The 22275-nt window shown below is 44.3% G+C and overlaps 1 protein-coding gene across 1 annotated transcript in view; it reads right to left on the bottom strand.

Moving 5' to 3' along the window:
* LOC133350838 (sodium/hydrogen exchanger 3-like) overlaps positions 1-22275 on the bottom strand; it is a 142196-nt gene that overhangs the window by 21257 nt on the left and 98664 nt on the right. Inside the window, 4 exon segments of the mRNA XM_061565611.1 lie at positions 3651-3780; positions 8602-8672; positions 10767-10856; positions 13505-13707. Coding sequence (XP_061421595.1) covers positions 3651-3780; positions 8602-8672; positions 10767-10856; positions 13505-13707 — 494 coding nt within the window.

Here is a 22275-nt window from a genome sequence, read left to right as displayed (position 1 = left end):
CATCAGGAGGAGGGTAGCAGGTGACCACGACCGGCAAGTCATAGAGTGGGGACATCCGTCATCCGCTTCGTGGCCATCAGCCAGCACAGCGTGGTCTGTCGTCGAGAAACAGCTTATTGTGCCCCAATGTACCACTGACCACATCACCGGAATATGCGAGAACGTCCCTCTGCCAAAAATAATGGGGGAAAAAAATCGAGTGACAAAACTGTTGAATGGATTCTAGATTTGAAGCTTTCGTGACTGCAAGGATTCATATTCTTAGGTTTTTTTTCGGTAAAGTCACGTAGGTAAAACATCAAAATTAATCAAAATAAAATAAAATAAAGATCACGACGTTTCGGAGGGAACACAAGTCTCCGTGAGAATTGTTTTATTATGTTTTATTTTTATTATTTTATTACTTCCCTTCTACGTGACTTTACCGAAAGGACCAAGAAGAAGTCTCCGTCATCAGGTGGGACCGTCACAGCCAGATTAGCTGCATCAAGTGAGGCAATGATTCAAGATGTAATCCCTTAAAAGCGAGTTGAGGGGGGAGGAGAGGGGGGGGGAGCTCATCATACGTTCCATTCATTGGCTACCACATTCTGATGAGCTCCCCCCCCCTCTCCTCCCCCCTCAACTCGCTGTTGAATGGAGCCGACCAGGAATCACCCCCAGTGAGGAGCTCGCGTCTGACTCCATTTCCAAATGGCTCACATGGTGGAGCCCAAACAGACTGAGAGTGGGTCTCGGCAGATGCAACTCTCTCGTTAAATCATCGGGGGGGGGGGGGGGGCGGGTGGGCTTCTACACAACTGACCAATCGCCTTGTCAGGAGAAGCAAACCACATGAATCATCTCCCGAGATGCCGTGCAGCACTCCTCAAGATTTGGCAATGCCAACACGAGAAGCGGTGGTCTGTGCAGAATATTGGGCAGAGACTATAGAGGTTGGACAGGAGACACGACGAAGACCTTTTGCTGCATACCTTGATCACCATAACCACCCTCCACCATCAGAACCCCCCCTCCACTCCCCCTGCACTATTGTGCTACTTCCACAAAGAAATGACCACTTAAGCACCGAAATCATGCATGTTACTGCAGGCATTCCAGAGACAAACACACATTTGCATTTTCTTTATGGGGAAAAAAATTATCATTATGAAGTGAATCGCAGCAAGCAGTAGAAAATTGGGGCGCGGAATCAAGCTGTTACTAATTTAAATTTCCATTATTTTGAACAAAGTCATAACGCGTTGCAGAAAAATATGCTTCGCAAAATGAGGCATTAGAGAATGCGATCAAGCGAATGCAGTACGTCGCAGTTGTCGCACGTTTTATAATTTGATAGCCATGCGTACATTTACAAATTTCGACCATTGCGTTACCATAAAATGCTTTCACTTTAGAAAATTACGCGACGAGGTCCTCATCATCCACCTCTTCAGCGCATTGCACTTCGTAAAATCGCTGGCAGCATTGTCTGGCTGCAGGGAGGATTTAACCCCGTTTCAAGCCATAAGGTGGGCCAAATACTAATTAGCGAGTGTTTACCGGAGACTGAAATTAACATCTCACATTTTCCCAAATGTGAAATATGCATGAGCATCTGCTTCAAAATGCAATAACAGTGTAACGTATACAGCGCTTGATAATTTATGCACCTTTGTTTAAATTTTTACATTATTCATCAGAGAGAGCGGCAACTTGTACTGGAATCTTAAGACCGCAAAAAATGTAGATGAGCCGTTAGTAAGGCGCGTTACATCCGTAGATCCCAATGCATTAATGTGCGTTTTCAAGACAGGCTTGAATATTATCTAAATAGATCGCTTTAAATCGGTTGCCTCAGAAAGCCTCGCTGCAGCTTTAACCCTGATAATTATCCATAGAAGGCTTCTGCTTGGCATTTCAGACAAACACAATCCTTTGAAAAAAATTGCATGAGGCAGGAAACCGTATTGCTCAGAGAAAACCCACACAGATGATGATGATGATGAGATATATACTGTGTACCCAAACTCCAGTGCACACGTACTGGACATGTACTCATTCGTTGATTCATTAAATTACACTAATTGTTCTGCCTCAAATCATGCCTTACCGCTCAATTATTTACGTATGCCAATTATACGCAGATTATATGTTCTTGTTGTTGTAAGGTTCAGCATATGGTTTGAAAAATGACAGTAACAGCATTAGAATGCTATATATGGGCCAATTATACGTTTAAGCTAATGAAGCAAACGCCACCGTACGATTCATAATCAACGTTTTTGGGTTTAGATCGCGTTCTTTATAAATGTGTCGTAACCCTCCACCACCGGCACGACCAAAGCAAAAAAAGTGTCACGTTGACAAAAGACAAATAGTTCACTGCTTTAGCCCACCAGTGTGTTGAAGCGTGAAACCACAACATAAAAAAAATTTGAGTTGTACGACGTTTCGCTGGTAATTGCATCCAGTTAATGATGACGTCATCCTGCTGCTGCTCTATTTAAGACCGGGAGCCAGAGCAGAGCCTCACCATTCTGGCGAATTGCCCGATGATGCTGGATGCAATTACCAGCGAAACGTCGTACTCAAAAATTGTAAATGTTGTGGCTTCACGCTTCAACACACCGGTGGGGCTAAAGCAGTGAACTATTTGCCTTTTGTCAACGTGACACTTTTTTGCTGATTGGCCGTGTCGGGTGGTGGAGGGTTACGACACATTAGAAATAACGCGATCTAAACCCCAAAACGTTGATTATGAATAATATTGGTCGCGAAAGCCTCACGTGTTAAACCACCATACGAGAACTATATTAAGACATGAGAAACGCCAGATAAGAGATGGCAAACATTTGATGAAATTGACAAAATAATCATTCAATCTCAATGCAACCAGGATTCCTGATGAATGGCTGTGGGCTGAGTGATTTAACCATGACAGGCCTAACAAACAATGTGTCAGAAACCTACTTTCTGTACTGTGTCTAGGCGGAACCTTCTTTATCCTACAGGCAAGTGCCTCAATCGAGTCATCGACCACCTCCGAGGTTAAAAGAGAAACCAGCATATGTCACAAAAAGAAGAATGTCTCACAACACCAGCAGAGGGGGGAACTACGTGTGTATGCATTGTCTTGAGTGGGGCGTTATAATTACGCAATCCTGGGAAGACAAAGATAGGTGGCAACCCTAGTGGCATGAGGAATCACCTGGCCGGGTGGCGCTACAGTAATCAACTCGCCTGTTGAAAGTTGTCAGTGCCACATCCTGGGTGGGGAGTTGACTCTGCCTCATCTTCTTCGACTGATCACAGTTGACTTTGTGAGAAGTCAACTGTGATCACCCTAGAGATAGACTGGCCCCATCCTACGAAAAGACTGTCAAAGAAACGGAACGGATGCCGAGTCATTGGCAGGAATAAATGAGTGCCCAATGCAAGTATTTCACGGAGAAATGGCAGCGAATCACCTCGCTATCCCGGAAGCCACTGAACATCAGCCGCCTCACCTCACCACAAAACTGTTATCAACCGTTGACTTTGAATCTCCATAAACAAGACTAAGACTTGCCCCCACCCAGGGAATGTGACCTCAAAAAGTAGACGATCCGGTGAAAAAAAGCCAGGACGGATGACAAGTGAGCCTGCGGAAGCACGTGGGAATAGTGCACCTGATCCACGAAGCTGATGGCATCCTGGATGTTGAGTCGGTGATAAACGTCCCAGATCTCGCTCTTGTTCCGCCGGGCGGACTGCCGCATCAGCAGGCGGCTCAGGTGCCGCTTGTCAAACTGCTCGAACCTACGGCGGCAGCAGCAGCGGCGGCAATGGCAATGAAAAAACCGTGCAAGCACCACCATCACGACCAGAATTAGCAGTGGCAGAAATATGCCAGTGTATGACGATGATTCCATACTTGTCACAACACCCAAGCGCCTGCAGTGTACGGGCACTCTTCAGAATTGTTCCTTTCCCAACGCGACGATGATTCCACAGAGGAGGCATGGCAGTGAACGTGGGTTGCAGGATGAATAGGTTTCATTACGGCGACTTCGAAATTGCCATCCCGGAGCGCTGAGCAAGATTGTATACAAAATATTACACTGTCTCCATTAAGTCGCCATCCATTATTACAGCCTCCGCAACGTAAGCAAAGATTTTTCATCAGACAATACAGTCATGTATTTAAGCAGAAGACAAATGATACGCATTGAAATAACCATTATCCATTATTGAAGAAGGATGTGTAGACAGCAAAGGTGGTGTGGTGGTTAGAGACCTCCGATTAGCATGGTTGGCTACGTATGGCGCAAAATAAGTTCAACATTCATACATACACCACCTGGCTGTGGCCAACATTAGCGCTTATATTTGAACACATACTGGGCAGGATGAAGACTTTGTTTGAGAAGTGTAACTCCTCTAGCCCTCCACACGTCTGCCATGGTATTGTCGATGCACATCTCCTTGAGATTTAAGAGTCCCAGGCGATTACTAATATCTGGGTGCGATTACGAAAAATGCTTCAGCTGAGTGCCGTTGAAGATCACTCAAGCTTCTGAAATAACAACAAACTTGAGTATGGTACATAAGGAAAATGTTGTCAAGATTTCAACCATGCTGTCTAATTATAATACTGTCACGCTAGATGACAACATTACAGCCGATCTCTCTCGTGCTCCCAGGGTGGGCCACTTTACTCCAGTGACCCGGGTGCTGCTCAGAGGTCGCAACCGGGTACCCGATACCCGTACCCTACCCGATACCCGTACCCTACCCGATACCCGTACCCTACCGAAACCCGTACCCTACCCAATACCCGTACCCTACCCGATACCCGGCTACCCGTACTCGGCCGGGTACGGGTACGGGTACCCGTTTGCGACCCTGATGCGGCCGGGTACGGGTAGGCCGTGAGTCACTGGTGAGTAACCGTTTGTCACTCATTTCCCAACGTCTTGTCTCTTCTCACAATTCAAGTTCCTCAAATCAACCCACCCGCGCCTGCAACATGGCTTCATCCCAGAGGTCGCAATTGGGTACCCGATACCCAGCCGGGTACGGGTAGCCAGGTATCGTCTAGGGTACGGGTACTTGTACCCGTTTGCGACCCTGGTGCGGCCGGGTACGGGTACGGGTAAGGAATCAAAACCCCTTTGTGACCTCTGGTGCTGTTGCAGGGTCCACCTGCTGCCCCGCCCCCTCTCTCCCCCCACCTCTTCTCTCCCCCCCTTACTGCCGAGGCCTATATAACCTCGTGCCACGGCAGATCTCTCGCCTACTTCCGCAGTTTTATCTTGCTGTGGTTGTCCCACCTGATGACGATTGCTTGTGTTGCGATCGAAACGTCGTGTTCTATTATTTTTCTACCTACGTGACTTTACCGAAAGAACCAAAGAGTATGGATTCCTTACCTAAGTGTTCATTTCTCACCGTAATCATCTTACCTTAAACACACTATTTTGTCCTCTGGATATGTTTACCCCCCCCCCCACCGTCATAGGGATGTATAATTTCCACCACTGACTCAGGCCTCTAAAGAGGAGATTAGCACCACCTCGATGATCATTTGAGCAGGAAGTCACTTTGACTTATTTTTCGTCCACGACCGATCCAGCCAGTCGCTGCTATGGTCTGTGCGCTGGACTTACCATTGGTTGGGAGCAAAGTTCATATCTCGATCGGGGGTCGACTCAGCCGATAATCCATCTGGAGTCAATAAAACCGCCTCCACTTTGTGGTATTGAACAGTGGTCATCATGTGAAAATACGGGCCCTTGCCAAGGTAATGTGGAATTTTAAAAACTGGTCCAGAAATGTGCTGTTTGAGCAAGGAGGCACATTCATTTACTTTTGGATTTATCTTATTCGTATTCTTCGGCATGTGCGCGTCGCTGATAATACAACATCTGTTGCCCATCGCTAGTTGTGCTGAGAACGTGATACTGGACCTTCTCCATGAACTCCTGCAGTGCAACAAAGCCGTTTGTGGCAAGGAGTTCCAGGATTCTGACCCAGTGACGGTGAAGGAGCAGGTTGGTAGATCGCACAAATGCTGTGAAACTGCCTTCCTGTGGGCGTCGAGGTGCCATACCCTGGCTCGCCAGGAGAAGGCGGTACAGCAAGTGCACTAATCGCCATCTGTTTCTTTCTGTACGGAGATAGAGTGTTGCACCCTCGCACGCATGGGTTTTCTCCAGTTGCTCCGGTTTCCTTCCACTTGTATAATAAAGACTCATTCATTGACCAAAGATATTTTAAATAAAAAAACACACAATGTAGAAGAACCCTCTTGAAAACAGTCCCATGACGCAGTGTGGCTTTCCTGGATAAATAAGTAAAAAATAATACTTTCATTATTAGTATGAACGTCCGGGTGTACCGCTGGTAGTGCAGTCACTCCACAGTCACGTGCTACTGTAATCCATCTCCCCTTTTCTGCTAATCCCTTGTGTGCGCTCCCAATGTCTCAAAGTCCTTTTTCATCACCAGTTTGTTCATCAGCTATCATTCACTGGGTCCACCCTAAGCTGCATCCACTGCACAAACCATGGCAGATGCGGATACCTGATGCACAAATGGAAAGTTACAAAAACTCTCCAGTGTGCGTCTGTGGTCATCCAGAACAGACCGCACAAGGTATAACGATGCAACGCCCAATCCACAAATACGAAGGAGACATCAAAGCGATGATGATGATGATGATACACCACTCCGCTGCTCCTTACGCAGTTGTCCCGCTTGACCACCTGGGTGTGAAATGATAGTTGTTGCTCTGCGTCTACATCAGTCGTACGAAAGAAGATTCACTGGGTTTTCAGAAAGAAGCAGCACAAAGAAATCAACTCACCTGATTCTAAATGTGCTCTAGTTTTATTCTGAGCCGAGTAGCCTCCTATTGTGCTAAACGGAACACTGCTTCTCTTTGACGGACACTATTAGCATCGTGCAATGTTATTATTCTATATTCTTTTTTCAGAACAGCCACCGAACTGTCTGTAATTGGATGGAATCTGTCATGTGCAGCTTGCAGTATTCTGACTGAAAAATGTATTCACTGCATCCTAAATGCATTAACTTTATGAAACATAAACAATACCACAGTATGCATTTTTTACCACTGTTCACAAGTAAGATACTTTTCTTTTAGCTCCAAAGACATGTGCATTTTCTATCTATTATATCAACTTTCCAAAAAAACTTGTCTTTCATATGAATGCCACTTATTTACGTAGAAAAGCAATTTGGAAACAGATTAATTGCTTCTGGTGTGGTGTGTACTGATTAATTCCCATCATAGGAATACCAAATGGTGTTATGTGAGAACATTATATTGTTTATTAATGTAATCAAACACCTTTACGTCGTGAACATTTGTTCGAATTCATATCTGCATGTGCTCCATTCCAGTAAAGTACTTTTATTATCAGTTCAATAGTGATTTAAAGCTTTCGTGACTGGAGGGATTCATATTATTGGTTCTTTCGGTAAAGTCACGTAGAAGAGAAATAATAAAATAATAATAAAAATGTCATGAAACAATAAAATTCTCACATACAAATAATTGTATTGTTTTATTTTTATTATTCTATTATTTCCCTTCTACGTGACTTTACCGAAAAAAACCAAGAATATAGTTCAATAGTTCCCACGTGCAAATAGAACTAAGATCATAGCTCCATTATGTAGGAGGTCAAAACACACAGATTGTTGTGTATTTATGTGCATTGATTTGCATCATTATTCCATGAAACTATCGTGGTGGAAAATAATAATAACTAAAACAACGTGAGACAATGCAGTAAATAGATTTACGTAAACACCCACAAGGCACACAAATAACACCCCTTGCCATCTCAACAACCAGTGCAAAGAAATAATCTCAGCGTTTTTTCTCTGACCAATGTTCCAGTTTGTACACACAGAACTGACTGAGTTGTGTGGGTGCACAAGCCCACTCTGCAGAAGATTGCACAATGCCATGATTTGATAATTGTCCAACCATTGAAACTGCTGACCTATCTATCATAAGCTAATTAAGAGATATATGTGGATCTGGTAAATGCCAGCACGGAGCTTTGTTGTGCGGGTGTGAGTGCTGAGCAGGTGCATGAAACTTTACTCAAGACTTTTGTACAAAAACAAAAGGTCAAAATGCGCGCGTTCAGTAATTCCACAGAGATACAGTGCTCTGACCCAGAATGTGACGGAGTTCAATAGAAAACCAGAGTTTGTAAATACACAGCAACAATTGATTAGCACTAAGTAAAATAAAAAATAAAATCACTATGATTATTCAAGCTTGATGTGATTCAAGCACATATATAACAAATAAATGATGCTATAAAGTATTTTATTTATTTTACCGGGCAATGCCCACTGAACTAGAAGCAACCCATCCACACCTGCCAGCTCAACAACGTGGCTTACCACGTGGTCATTTATAGCAGACACACTCTAAACAACAACTCTGTGGTTGATAGGAACAAATTCCACAACCGTGTTTCCTCACCCGAAGTAAAACAACATCTTGAAGTGGAAAGGACACGTGAATTGGGATTTCGCGGTTCTATCAAATGCATCGGAGCCCCGCGTGAGAAGGGAGGCGTTGCTTTTACTCACTTGTCCCTCCAGTAGTGATGCCCGTACTCTCCAGCCACATCCTCAACGGCCGCGAGAATGTGGTCAAATGCCTACATCAAAAGAGACCAGAGTGGAAACGTAAAAAAACAACAAACTCCCAATTTTTTTCGATTTAAAGCTTTCGTGACTGCAGGAATTCATCTTCTTGGTTCTTTCGGTAAAGTCACGTAGAAGGAAAATAATTAAATAATAAAAATAAAGCATAATAAAATCTCTGCCTTCTCGACAGACCTGTTCTCCACCTGAAGACGGCTGCTTGCGTTGTGGCCAAAACGTCGTGAGAATTATTTTATTATGTTTTATTTTTATCATTTTATTATTTTCCTTATAAGTGACTTTACCGAAAGAACCAAGAAGATAAACTCCCAATTGCTTCGCTGCATTTGCCCAGAAAAAAAGACAAAGGACGTCATGGGGAAATGTAAAAAGTCATCAATATTTCTGTTTGATGTTGAACAGGACCCCATCATTTATTTGGAATGCTCTTGCCAATAATATCTGGTTACCCAGCAGCGTTTGTCTAACAAGCCTGGCTCTGCCGATGAGACTCTGAACCTATTCAGAGTTTGCTTGCTGGAAAAATTACGCTGCTGCAAAATGTTGGTCTGGAAAGTAAAATCTGGTGCAATATTAACACATTCATTTTTATTTATACGTGAAGACAGAGCAGAGTTCTGCTTATATATTTTCATGAGTTCATTGACTGATATCGATTACTATGTTCACATCAGCCACATAAAACTGTGCTTGCAAGAATCAATTCCTCTACTTTCAATTCGTTTCGGCTGCAATCGGTTCACGGCACCCGCTGCTGCCACTGAAGTCGGCTACATTCACTAGGATGGGACAAGAAAAAAGTTAAAAATAGATTTTCTTTGAACAAATCGATGACTCGCAAAGGAAGGGTGGGCACTTCAATTACAGGTTTACATTTTTAGGCGAATCAAGGCTCAAACTTGCCCTATTCGAAAATGACACCACAAATTATGCAATTTGGATCACAAAACACAGTCGCAATAATAGCTGCCTACTGGCAGATGCATTCCTCCCAGAGGTCGCTCTTGCATATGTGACTATCCTGGCCTATTGAATTCTCACCTGGATAAACAAATGAACAAAATATAATTGAGTGGAGGCCAATAGCAATCCCTTTTTTGAGGCCGAGTTGACTTTGCATGGACGTACGTACGTTGAACTTCTTTCTCACCATACGTACGCAGCCCACCATGCCGATCGGAGGTGCGGGGGAAGGACAACAAACTAAACACACGAAAAAAACTTGTGGGAAGTCCAGGAATGGCCCAGGTACTAATGATAACTGATGTATATGGCAAGACATTGCTTAAATCCAAATACAAGCTTTGTCTTTGTATATTTCCTGTAAGCTAAAGGTCAGCGTGCAGCTCTGCTGTTATTTAAACTCATACTGCTGGTGAAGGGTCTATGTTAGAGAGATCATTGGAGAGCACCTCTGGAAGATATTCGGCCTACTCTTCCATCCTGACCAGATATCACGGAGAAGCGGGGAGTACCCACAATTTACCTCACCACACGCGGTCTGGCAGGTCGACAGAGTTACCACGAAGATTCCATCTCTCGTGCCGAGAGTTCGAAACGAATCACCGACCTTTGTGTTGCAGGTCCGGTGTGCGAACCATTACACCACGTTATAGTCCATATTGACATTTGTTATATAAGAGCTGAAAATACCACGTCTCTTTTTTGGCAATCATTACAAGCACTTGCCCCAGAAGTCTGCACAGCTCAATAGGAGCTCTTTGTGCATGAGTCTATGTGTACGTGTGTGTGTGTGCGAGTTGTGGGGAGCGGCAGTGCAGCGGTTAGCGCGCTGAGCGAGGAAACCGAAAATCCGAGTTCGATTCCCGCTCACGGTCAACAGCAGTGACAATTATCTAAATTGGTCCAGGGCCTCTCCTAGGTCGACTCAGCCTTTAATGAGTACCTACTTCGATGTGTAAACATCGCCACTTGCGACACAAAGGCGGCCGGGCCAGGCGCTGGCCACTCAGCCCTCTGTTATGCTGTGCCGGCCTTCATAGGTGCTACTCGCTAACTGCACTTGCCCCACAAGTCCGTTAAGGCTACACGGGGGTATCTTTTGTCTTTGTGTTTGGGCAAGGTACTCTCTCGTGCAGCTCCTCGGTCAGCGTCGGCTCTCGCTCCTCGCTCCTCTTCACCTTCAGCCACTTGACGAGCGGCTTGATGGTCAGACCCTGCAGACACGGGCCGCACCACATAAAGACCCGCCGCTGACTTTTCGACGATTAGTCGTAACCTTGAGCCCGTTGTTAACCGATCGCTGGATGTAGGTCTCGACACGCTGACCATACTTAACCGTGCTGGTCATCACGCTGTACTGACCAGCAAGGTGAAATATGGTCATGCGGTTCGTTTGACCATACTTCACTACGCCGGTCAATGCAAGATAGCAAGGTGAGGAAAACGAAAACAGATTGCCGGTTTGATGGTGTAGTGCGCTAACCACTGCACCACAACTCCCACTACATTATAAGAATAGGATTTTCAACCTTTTTTCTGGCAACAAAACTGAAACCTTTATTACAAGGAATCATGTCTGCATTAACCAGAATACTTGTGGTCAGAATGCAAACATTGTCGATAATAAACGCATAACCAATGCAAACAACTGCAATGTGCAAGTGAACAAGATGTGTTCGGTGCAGTTGCGGACTTTTGTGATAAGATTAGGATAAGGTTAAGCAATAAACGTTCTTTTTTTTAAACTGAGAAACTGAGAAATTGCATTAGCAGATATGAAACATTTACGCCCTTTAAAAAAAGTGTCCCACGGAACTTCGTTTGTTTTTATGGATTGTATTTTAAAATGTGCCATCCACTACCTGTTAACAGATGCACGTATATACAGTACATGTACAAGTCACCAGTTGACATTTCAAATACTACTACAGGACGACTTAGCAGTTCAAGTGTTACATCACAATAAGTGTGTGCAGTACACTGGGGGAATAAAAAAAAATAACACACATTTACCAGATCTCTGTATTGGGTCTCACCAGTTTAACTATATCATACAGGGTGCTTAAAAAACATGTTAACACTTACCGGGTACATGGGACTTGCGTTTTTAATAGAAAAAGAACGGATAATACACTGTAACATGATAACAAAAGTATGTTAATAGATTTAAAAAGTCAAAGAGTCTCCACTTGTTCGCCATCATTGTCAACGCGTGCCTGGAATCATCTCCAGGTGGTCTCCAGAGCCCAGAGGCACATTTCACGTGGTATTGTTGCAAATTCTCAAAAGTGTTTAAAAACAATTGTTGAAGCACCCTGTATTAAGCCTCGTACAATTTTTTTTTTAATGCGTTCGTGATTTTTTTATTCAAGAAGCATCAGCTTTCATCCGCTGCTATTGGAAGTGTTGTTAAAAAAAAACCGTCCCTGGCAAGTGAACCGTTAAATGCCGACCGCTTGCGTTGAATAGCGTCTGTGGTATTTAAAAGGCAAACAGCAGCAGCCAGCGCAACTGTTGGAGAAGGTGGAGGAGTCAAGTGCGGTGTTTCATGAGAATGAAGGTAAAGATAAAAGTGCAGGGGTGACTCGAGGCTCCATTGCACCGCCACTGAAGCCTCCCACTTTCCACTGATATCTTTCCATCTCCTCCGAAATGCCCAAAGAAAAATTATCATTAGGTACCATCGTGGATATTTGTGGGTAATAGTTGAATGACAAGGATGTACTCTTGACGCAACAATAAAACAAATCCTTGCAAAAGCATTTTATGAGATGATAAGTCTTGAAAAATGTGGTACGTAAAATATTAGTTCATTGAAGTGTGTTGATATCAATTCGTATGTCAAAAGAATAACACAATACATGTCATTTGAAACATTGTTCCATGACTACTTAGAAATGTTTCTGTGATAAAAACTAAGTACAACTTTACCGGTAGTGACAGGGCACATTCTATTTTTGGTAAGTCATTGCGTTTGTGCATTGCGCGATGTTCGGCAGCAGCACATGATTGCGATACGTGCACTGAATCCGTCCACACTCTGCCGGTGAGACTTGTAAGAGCCAAAACCGGTCCAGAGTTTATTTGCTTAAGCCATCTTACAAAAAAACACACAACACCAAATTCTTCCCCTTCTTTAAACCCTGGAAGACCTAACACTTGGCTTCTGTCCGTGGAGTTTCTGCCCCCCCCCCCGCCCTCTTTGTATCGCGGTCGGCGAGATGTTAACTACCTCGCCTGGTATACAGGAGGTCGTCGGTTTGATCCCGAACCTGGCGCCTCTTGTAGATTTCGAGTTTGCACGTCTGTCTCTCTCCCTTGTGGTCGTGTGGATTTTTCTCTGAGTCCTACGGTTTTTCCCCTCCACATTTATACTCAACGTGCGTTGAGACTATGTGGCTGCTCTATATTTCCACATGATGATAAGCCGACTTGCTTGAGCTATCATTTGTGGCCAGGTTGCTTCCAACCAAAGAGCCACATAGCTTAGTGGGTCTTACCTGGTAAAATGTAAGATAATTTAGTTTTAGTTTGCACGGGGCTCGTGTTGAGTTGTAATAAAAACTATTCAAGGAACGAAACAGGAGGATGTCTCCACAAATCTGGCTGTCGCCTGATGAAGCTAGTTGTAATTAAATGTTGTGGCTTTGCTCTCCAACACACCGGTGTGCTGTACTAGTAACGAATTGGCCACGTTCTGTTTACGTGACAACCCTTACTAGTTGGCTGTGTCGGTTGGTGGCGGGTTTAACGACACATTGATATATATTTACGCGATCCAACCCAAAAAAAAACCCCTCCACGATGGATGAAATCTGTCGCGAAAGCCGACTACGTGTTAAAACGAAACTGGGCCCCTTGCCTGCACGATGACGGTGAAGAAGACGACGATGATGGTGGCGCTGACAAAGAGGCGCTTCTCGGGCACGTGGCCCTCGTCGAGGAGCGCCACGAGCGCGAAGGCGACGGCGCCGCGCAGGCCGCCGTACGACATCACCGCCTGCTCGATGGAGCCCAGCGGCACCATGCGGAAGCGGTTGAGCAGCCAGGTGAGCGCCACCACACCTGTGTGGCGACGCGAGCAGACGCAACGACGGCAAAACGACGACGATTGCGGCAGCGGCGGCCGTTCGCCGCTCGGCGGCGGTGGTGGTGGTGACGTCGTCACGGCGCAAGTGCCGTGCCTGGCAAGAGGGCCCAGAGGTCGCAACTGGGTACCCGATACCCGTACCCTACCCGATACCCGGCTACCTGTACCCGGCCAGGTACGGGTACGGGTAGCCGTTTGCGACCCTGGTGCGGCCGGGTACGGGTAAGGAATCAAAACCCGTTTGCGACCTCTGAGAGGGCCACGGGACAGACCCAGGTGGCATGAGGTCGCTGCCTGAGGTGACTGGCGGATGCACCGCCTGTGCTCCCCACTGCGCAAACTTGTCGCGTTTTGGCCGCTGGCGCTCCGCTCTCGTTGTGAGCACAAATGTAACATCCGCGTGTCATTGCCGTGATCGTTTGCACTGGACGCATATAGTCGATTTTTCACTTGCACAATTCCATGCACGTTTTGTTAACTGAAGGATTTTACTTGCAAAGATGACTGGATAAATCCATACGTGCTCAATTCCGGCCATCATTAGTACAACATAAATCCAATAATCCGTGTTGATATGGGGGGGAGCATATCATGGATCTTGTAATCACAGCACACCGCAAAGATTAGTTCTATATGTGGAAACATTTTCACTCTGATGCGGCGTGCAGTGGATTATGGAATAAAGAGCCACACAATTGCATTAATCCGCAAAAAATGTGCGGATTACCGGGTAAGAACGGTACGTGACTAGCGGGTAAATTAATCCGTGATAAATTCACGGATTACAAGGTTAGGAGTTTTCATAAGATCCAAATGGTGCAAATCTGCCATTTGGGTTGACGTTAAAGGATTTTTGTAAAAAAAAAAAATTGATATCCAAATTAAAATATGCAAAAAAAATCCTACTCAACAAATCATGCCAGCACGGTGATTCTGTGCGAGATAAAAAAAAAAGACTCCGCATTTCCCTGCACTTCTACGGATCGTGGTTTGCGTTGCGTGAATAGTTTTTAATCCGCCGCCATGTGCCGCCGATCATAGGGATTCACGATTTTTGCATCACAAATTGGCGGATTTGGCTTGCAAGAGTGTAAAGATTCAAACGTGTCAAAATTCAATAATGTTAAAATCTATACATATTGAGGAACGTCCCGATGATAATTTTATGTCAGCAATACTGTTAGAGAATTAGTCACGTAGAATATAATTAAGAGATATATTCCTACTACCGTACAACAGCAGTCACAGACGTTCGCAGGCAAACAAGAGCCTGCAGGAAAACTGTCAAATGTTCGCGGAGGGAATATCTTACTGAAGCACACAGACCTTATTGCATTGCTCGGTTTTCAGAGCTCCAACTAAACGCGGGAGGAAGCGTTGACCTTTGAAGTTTATGACTTCACCATTTTCAAGGGCAAGCTACCAGCAATTGCGGAAACCGCATCGCGACAGACCACAGAGAGGTGGCTGGGAAGCAGACGCGTTGAAAAACACCACTGGCGGGGGGGGAGGTGGTGGTCGGGCTTTTTATGTCTCTCACCTGCTGCACAAATGGGAGTCTTACAAGCAGCGCACTTGAAAGTGGCATTGTGCTAAAAAAAAGTGCACAGTTCAAGGCTGACATTTCAGTTGTTTTCCACCTCCCAGAAGGCACCCGTGGGGTTTGAAAGTGGTTACTTGATAAATATCAGCCCGATTGTGCAGCGAGCGTGACCACAACATGCACACTGAGGTTAATCATTTCAAATGTGAAAATTAAACCAAAGAAGACAATTATATAATGTTGGTGAGCAGTGGGCATGGTATTCTGCCATGAGATGGGCAAAAACACGATTATACGAACTGAGGAAAATAATATATATTGCACGTGTTTGATATCAATGTAATTTAATAATAATACACAGGCCTTTGTTAATCCACTGCTGGATGAAGCCCTCCCATGCTATGTCGGTCATGGGGGTTGTCTGAGCATGCTGCACAGTGGCTTAGCGATCGAATGTGCGAGACCTAATTGCACTGACCGTGCTCGGGCCCATGATCAAGAGAGTCTCAGTGTCAGCACAACTGTGACATGGGCTTCCAATTGGCAGTGAAAGACATTGCCAATTCGGCTATGACGGTCCCACCTGATGACGGAGACTTGTGTTGCCTCCGAAACGTCGTGATTTTTTGTTTTATTTTATTTTATTTTCATTAATTTTGATGTTTTTACCTACGTGACTTTACCGAAAAAACCTAAGAATATTGCCAAGGCACTACCGATTCCAGCACCAACACTGAAACATTGTTAGAAGAACAAAAAAACATCGTGAAAATTATTCCCTGTAATAATTATTTGTTGCAAAGTAATATTAAAGGAATACATTTAAAAAAACACACACACCAATATTGACTGTACCAGATTGGGTAAAAAAAAAATGGACACGTGGTCCCACTGAGCTCCATGCTCCATGGCCCACATCAACCACACTGCACTTCCGATACCTCACCGACCCTCACGGCGACGTGCGGTCAAACAACCCCCTCATAACTGGCACGCTATAGTGACGGATGCATCCTGCGGTGGATGAACAAAGGGCTGACTTTGTGTTTATAGCTGAGCAGCAGCCACGCCGCGTGACGAGCCACACCTGTGGGACCAGTACAGACTGGCCCCGGACGTGAACGACCTTGTGACCCCTTATCAATTATCAGAGACAAAGAATCAAGTCAATAGAACTTCATTGAGTCTGAATTAGAATGAGGCTGTGGACTTCACACCAATGCATTTGAGAACAATTAAAAGAAGAAACGTGTGACGGGTTTTTTTTTATTTGATTTATGTTATATTCACACGTTCTCTCGCCAGATGTAAACATAAAAAATTTAAACCGTGCATTGCAGCTCATGATACATTCTGACTCTACGTCACATTCAGTGAAGAAAATAAATAAATAAACAAGCGAGCAAGCCACCACTATAAGCGAGGCACTGCTTGTGAAAAGAATGGAAATGTGGCACTTATTGAGCACTCCAGCTCAAAGCAACGTGTGTATACAATGCATACAAGTTGTGTAAATGTGCACAGCAGTGTCAGCACAACTGTGACACGGGCTTCCAATTGGCAGTGAGAGGCGTTGTCAAGGCAATACCGATTCCAGCACCAACATTGAAACATTGTTAGAAGAACAAAAAAACATCGTGAAAATTATTCCCTGTAATAATTATTTGTTGCAAAGTAATATTAAAGGAATACATTTAAAAAACACACACACCAATATTGACTGTACCAGAGTACAAATGTAGCACGCACGCCCCAACTTTCCGATGAGAAATGAGCCGGAATGCATACGATTTCTTGAGATCTCGGAAGCTATTGTTGTGCTGAACTGAGCTCCGATGTCTATGCTGCCTGCCTTCGCCTATTCAAATGTAGAAGAAGTCGCATGTGGTCAAATAACCTCCACAACCCGCACAGCAACAGGAGGCCCTTATCCAGCAGTAGATTGGCAAAAAGGTCTGTACATACACGTAGACACAAACACACCCAACTTATTATCGAAGCAGGTGGGAAGCTCATTTTGGATTTATCGGAAATGTATGACTAAAGATGCACAAGCGTAACATCACCCGGCCACATGCACAAACCCCCCTCCCCAAGGATATATGACAAATCTGTTGTGTAACTTTGAACTGGTCTTGGATCACACACAAATAGAGCAGTTAGTCATCCTCAGGGTCAATAATAATTGGTTTTATTTGTCCACGAAAGGCCCCACTGTGCCATATGACTCTTGTTAAGGAGGGTCCTGCGTTGTGTTTTTAGTTGAAGATGTTTTCAGGCAATTACTCATGAGTGTTCATTATACACGTGAGAGGAAACCGGAGCACCCGGAGAAACCCCACGCATGCAAGGGGGCAACCAGGGGCGGTTTCTTCATTAGGGCGATTGGGCGACGCACCACCAATGTCATTGAACCACAGAGTCACGCTAGCCGTCACTGCAGCCTCTGGATATAGTCCAATCAGCGTCATGTCACGTTCTGTGGAGTACCGCCTCTTTTTGGGCGATTTCACTCCGGCTGAGAATCGCCCCGAGTGGCCCCATAGACTTACATTCAAATATGTTTTTTTTCGACCGGGGGGCGCTCCAATGCATTCTCTATGGCTTCCGGGTGGGCTCGTCCTAACGTGCTTACGTCATCATACGTGCTTACATCATCATACGTAAGCACGTTTCATCCAACAATATAATTTGTGGCCACCGAGTGGAATCTTTCATAAAATAAACTGGAGTGGTTTGTTTTAATAGTGAGTATAGAAACAAACAAGATGTATTGTAAGAGTCACTTTATTTTTCATTAATATTAAAGAAGTGAAGTTGCCTTTACATGCTTAAGCTGTTGCATGGGTGGACCTTATCCTTATCAATCATCCAGACATTTGCCCCCCCTGAGAGATTTTGCAGGAGCCGCCACTGGGGGCAACACTCTATCCCCATACAGATGGAAATAGATGGCGATGAGTCCACTTGCTGTGTTACCGTCTCCTGACAAGCCAGGGCATGGCATCTCTTCGACGCCGACGGAAAAGGAGTTTCACGGCATATGTGCGATCCGCAAACACTCGCACCCACAGTGCCGGATGACACACCACGTGCATGACCGCCACAGCCCAGCCATAACCGGAATGATCTGGTCAATGGGAACTTTTTTTGTCGTAAAATTTGAGCAAGTTCGCATTGCCTCTTTCATCATAAGCTTTCAAACGCTGACATTTCTGCCGAGGTCTCGGGAGTTTTCCAGACCAAAAAACATGCATGCACACAGACAGATTAGCTGTTTATATTATAGATTAATATCTCAATTTAACATCCAACAGTGATATAAAGGTGCCCCCGGGACACGCCGGCATCATCATCACTCACACATCTCTCTCGCTATCAAAAGATCTGCTCTGCATGCATCAGAATGGAGATTGTTTGTCACCACAGACACTTGTGCAATCTGAGGTGAGGGACATTTAGTTATTTTTTTTATTTCACTACGGTTGCTGAGCACAGCCCCGAACGCCCCAAACGTCCAGCAGCCAGCCACAAACAGTACTCAACCGTTAAAGGTCTAATAGTTAATACGCTTCTTGAATTGAGCAACATTGTAAGATATTCTTCGGGTCTTTCGGTAAAGTCACGTAGATAGGTTCAAAGAAAATAACAGATAAAACTACGACGTTTCGATCGCAACACAAGAGGTTGTCATCCTCCTGATGACCCAAACAATATGAATTCCTGCAGTCACGAAAGCTTTAAGTCAAGATTTAACATTGTAAGAGCTTGGGAAAAGAGACCATGGGAATTGCAACGTTGAGCGGTGTGAGGGAAGAATCAGAAAGAGAAGTGTTGTGACATGCAGTGTGGTGGGTGGGTGGGTGGGCGAGTGAGTGAGTCGATGAATGAGTGGGTGAGTGTGTGGGTGAGTGAGTTGGCAGGTTAGCGGACGAGCGGGTTAGTGAGTGAGCTTAACAAGAAGGCTTCCGCGACCAACATTATTAATGGAGGTTTTTGGGTTAGATCGCGTAAATATTAATGTGTCTACACCATTGGAACCTCATTTTCCAGTAAAAAAATATGATAATTGTTTTTTTACCCTTCTATCTGGCAACAAAACTGACACCTTTTTTACAAGGAGTCATGTTTGCATAGACCACAATACCTGCAGTCATAATGCAAACAAAAAACATAACTCTGATAATGTGCACTGTCCTTGAAGTTGATTGGTCCACACCCGAGACAGCTTTCCTTAGAGCTTAGTCTCACATGGCGTCATCTGGTCCAACCCATGTGAGACTAGGCTCTAAGGAAAGCTGTCTCGGGTGTGGAACAATCAACTTCAAGGACAGTGCATACATTATCAGAGGTATGTTTTTTGCATTATGACTGCAGGTATTGTGGTCTATGCAAACATGACTCCTTGTAAAAAAAGGTGTCAGTTTTGTTGCCAGATAGAAAGGTAAAAAAAACTATTATCATATTAATGTGTCGTTAAACCCCCCACCACCCGGCACAGAGAAACAGGAGGATTCCTCCACAAATCTGCATGTTGCCTGATGATGCGAGTTGTAATTACTGGCGAAACGTCGCACTCGAATTGTTCACGGGAACACTAACCATGGTAATAACGAAAAAAACAAGGGGATAAGGCGGTGACTGACCACTCAGCAAATGAGTCGCTGGAATGATTTACTGAGTGCTGGGCCATCAATCAACGAGGACTGCTTTACGTTCAAATGTATCCCGTACAGTACTTTTAGTGTGAGGTGGGAAATGGGTGCTCCACCGCAGATGTAGCAACGATGGCTGAATGAGCGACAACCACGGCATGAGGACGAGGCTGTTAGTGGCATATGGATTGGGGAAGCCAGCAATGGATTGGTTAAATCTCGTTCATTGCAATGGGGGCGCTTTCCGATCTTCAGACAACGAGAAAGCTTCCCCAGAGCAAACACAGCATTGAATATTGAGCATCAATGTGCTGAGGAGACGGCCAAACCCCGGCAGAAGTCTCAGAACTCATCAACATTTACAATCGGCAGTGGTGCTGCACTAACTTAGCTGTTTGCTTCGCGATTAAGTCTGGAGATCCTACAAAACCTTAATTATCAGAGGTAACAGCCGGTCAATACGACCTCGTTGAGTCTGAATACGAATGAGGGCTAGAGACTTACTATCGATGCATTTGAGAACATTCATATAAAGAACCCTGAGGTTTTTAAAATGTTATTTGAAGCATATTCACAAGTTCTCTACGCATGTAAATATATATAAAAAGCCTGCGGTGCTACTAATGTTTCATTCAGACTCTCCATCACATTCAGTGAAGAATATTAATAAGCCAGCAAGCCAACGCAATAAGTGAGGCTCTGCTGTGACAAGGATGAATGTGGCACTTGTGCAGTGCCCAAGCTGAAAGAAACGTTTGTATACAATGCATAGAAGCCGCGTGTAAATGTACACAAACTCACAGCACATGTAGGCTTAAACCAGTAACCTCACATTATAATAACAGCTTATTGAGCGGGGACAGTCGTTACATAGATTTGCATGATCTGACATTAAACATGTTATAAAGCTTGCGAGTGATGTTTTTTAGGTTGTGTGGTTTATTTTGAGCAGTACATGTGCACATACTAGGCAGTAATCGTCCGCAACATTGTGGTTTGGGCTCACTGATCTCAATAATTCTGCTTGATCCATCTTGACAATGAATTGCCAGATATTTTGGCGTTTGGGAGAAAACTATTTACTTAAAAAAACAGATTTATCTCTACAAGGCTGCTTTTAGGCTATTTGAAGAAGGCATACTTGTGTCTACATACATATGCTGGATATCTGTGAAAAATGGAGCTTCGGATCTTGTCGGATTTCTCCAGGATAAATAAAGATTCCGACATTCACACATTTTTTTTTGGTAAACATTTCAATGCTGGCATCGTTATGGAGCCTTTCTTCATAACCACTTTGTGCCGAACCAGAACCCATACCTAACAGGCAGGGCACTTGCATTAAACATCTGGCAGTTCATTGGCATTGGTTCAAGAAAAACTTCACCGCTAACGAGACAATGAATGTCAAAACCGACCCAGAGTTTCCTTACGTTGAACCAATGCTGCTGAAATGATGCATACTCCCAGAAGGCCTGTGTGTGTGCCTAATGGTATGTGTTCAAATATAATATTATGTTTTACGTGTCAAATTACAGGAGGTGGGTATGCAATAGACAGACATTAGCAGGGCAGCCCTCCCTATGATATTCTGTATATAGAGCATATGTATCAATAGGCATTTGGGACCCCAGTAAATAATAACACTGGTCAACAACAAAAATTCTGGCCTGGACTTTTCCAGCTGTTTTAGACTCATTTCAGGGTGCTGATTCCAATTAATCTCAGATTTGCTCTATCACATCTCATTTTTATGCTATCGGCATAACCTATTTTCATTGATTTTACCTGAAATTAACTCTGTCACTTATGATTGCAAGTTGTTGCGAGTCAGTGACTGCTTTAGTGTTAAAATATAGTGCTGTATTTTTAGGATAGTGTGTTTATAATATAATTTTATGTAGATATCCACATTTATTTAATATTTTTTTTCTGCAGGGCGTGATCTAACAATGGCTACAACATCCGAAAGAAGGAAATGCAGTAATGACCCAGATATCTTCTGCTACATCTGTGGCAGCTTCACTTTGCAGGATCAAAGGCACAACATCAATACCTTTGTCAAGAAGGTTTATCTTGCCTACTTTAAAGTACGACTTGGAGACCAAGACAAAAATTGGGCTCCTCACAAAGTGTGTAAAACCTGTGTTGGAACTTTGCGATCATGGTCTAAAGAAAAGAATGCTAAGCTGAAGTTTGGTGTGCCAATGGTTTGGAGAGAACCTACAAACCATTTGGATAACTGCTACTTCTGCCTTGTCAATGTAAAAGGTTTCAATAAGAAAAACAAACAACACTTACTATACCAGATATCCCACCTGCCAGACGACCAGTTGAGCACTGTG

Source organism: Lethenteron reissneri, chromosome 35 (assembly GCF_015708825.2).
Source record: "Lethenteron reissneri isolate LAM-NWPU_2019-01 chromosome 35, ASM1570882v1, whole genome shotgun sequence".
Lineage (NCBI taxonomy): Eukaryota > Metazoa > Chordata > Hyperoartia > Petromyzontiformes > Petromyzontidae > Lethenteron > Lethenteron reissneri.
Note: the sequence above shows the minus strand (reverse complement) of the source record. Positions and strands in the feature narration are given on the sequence as shown.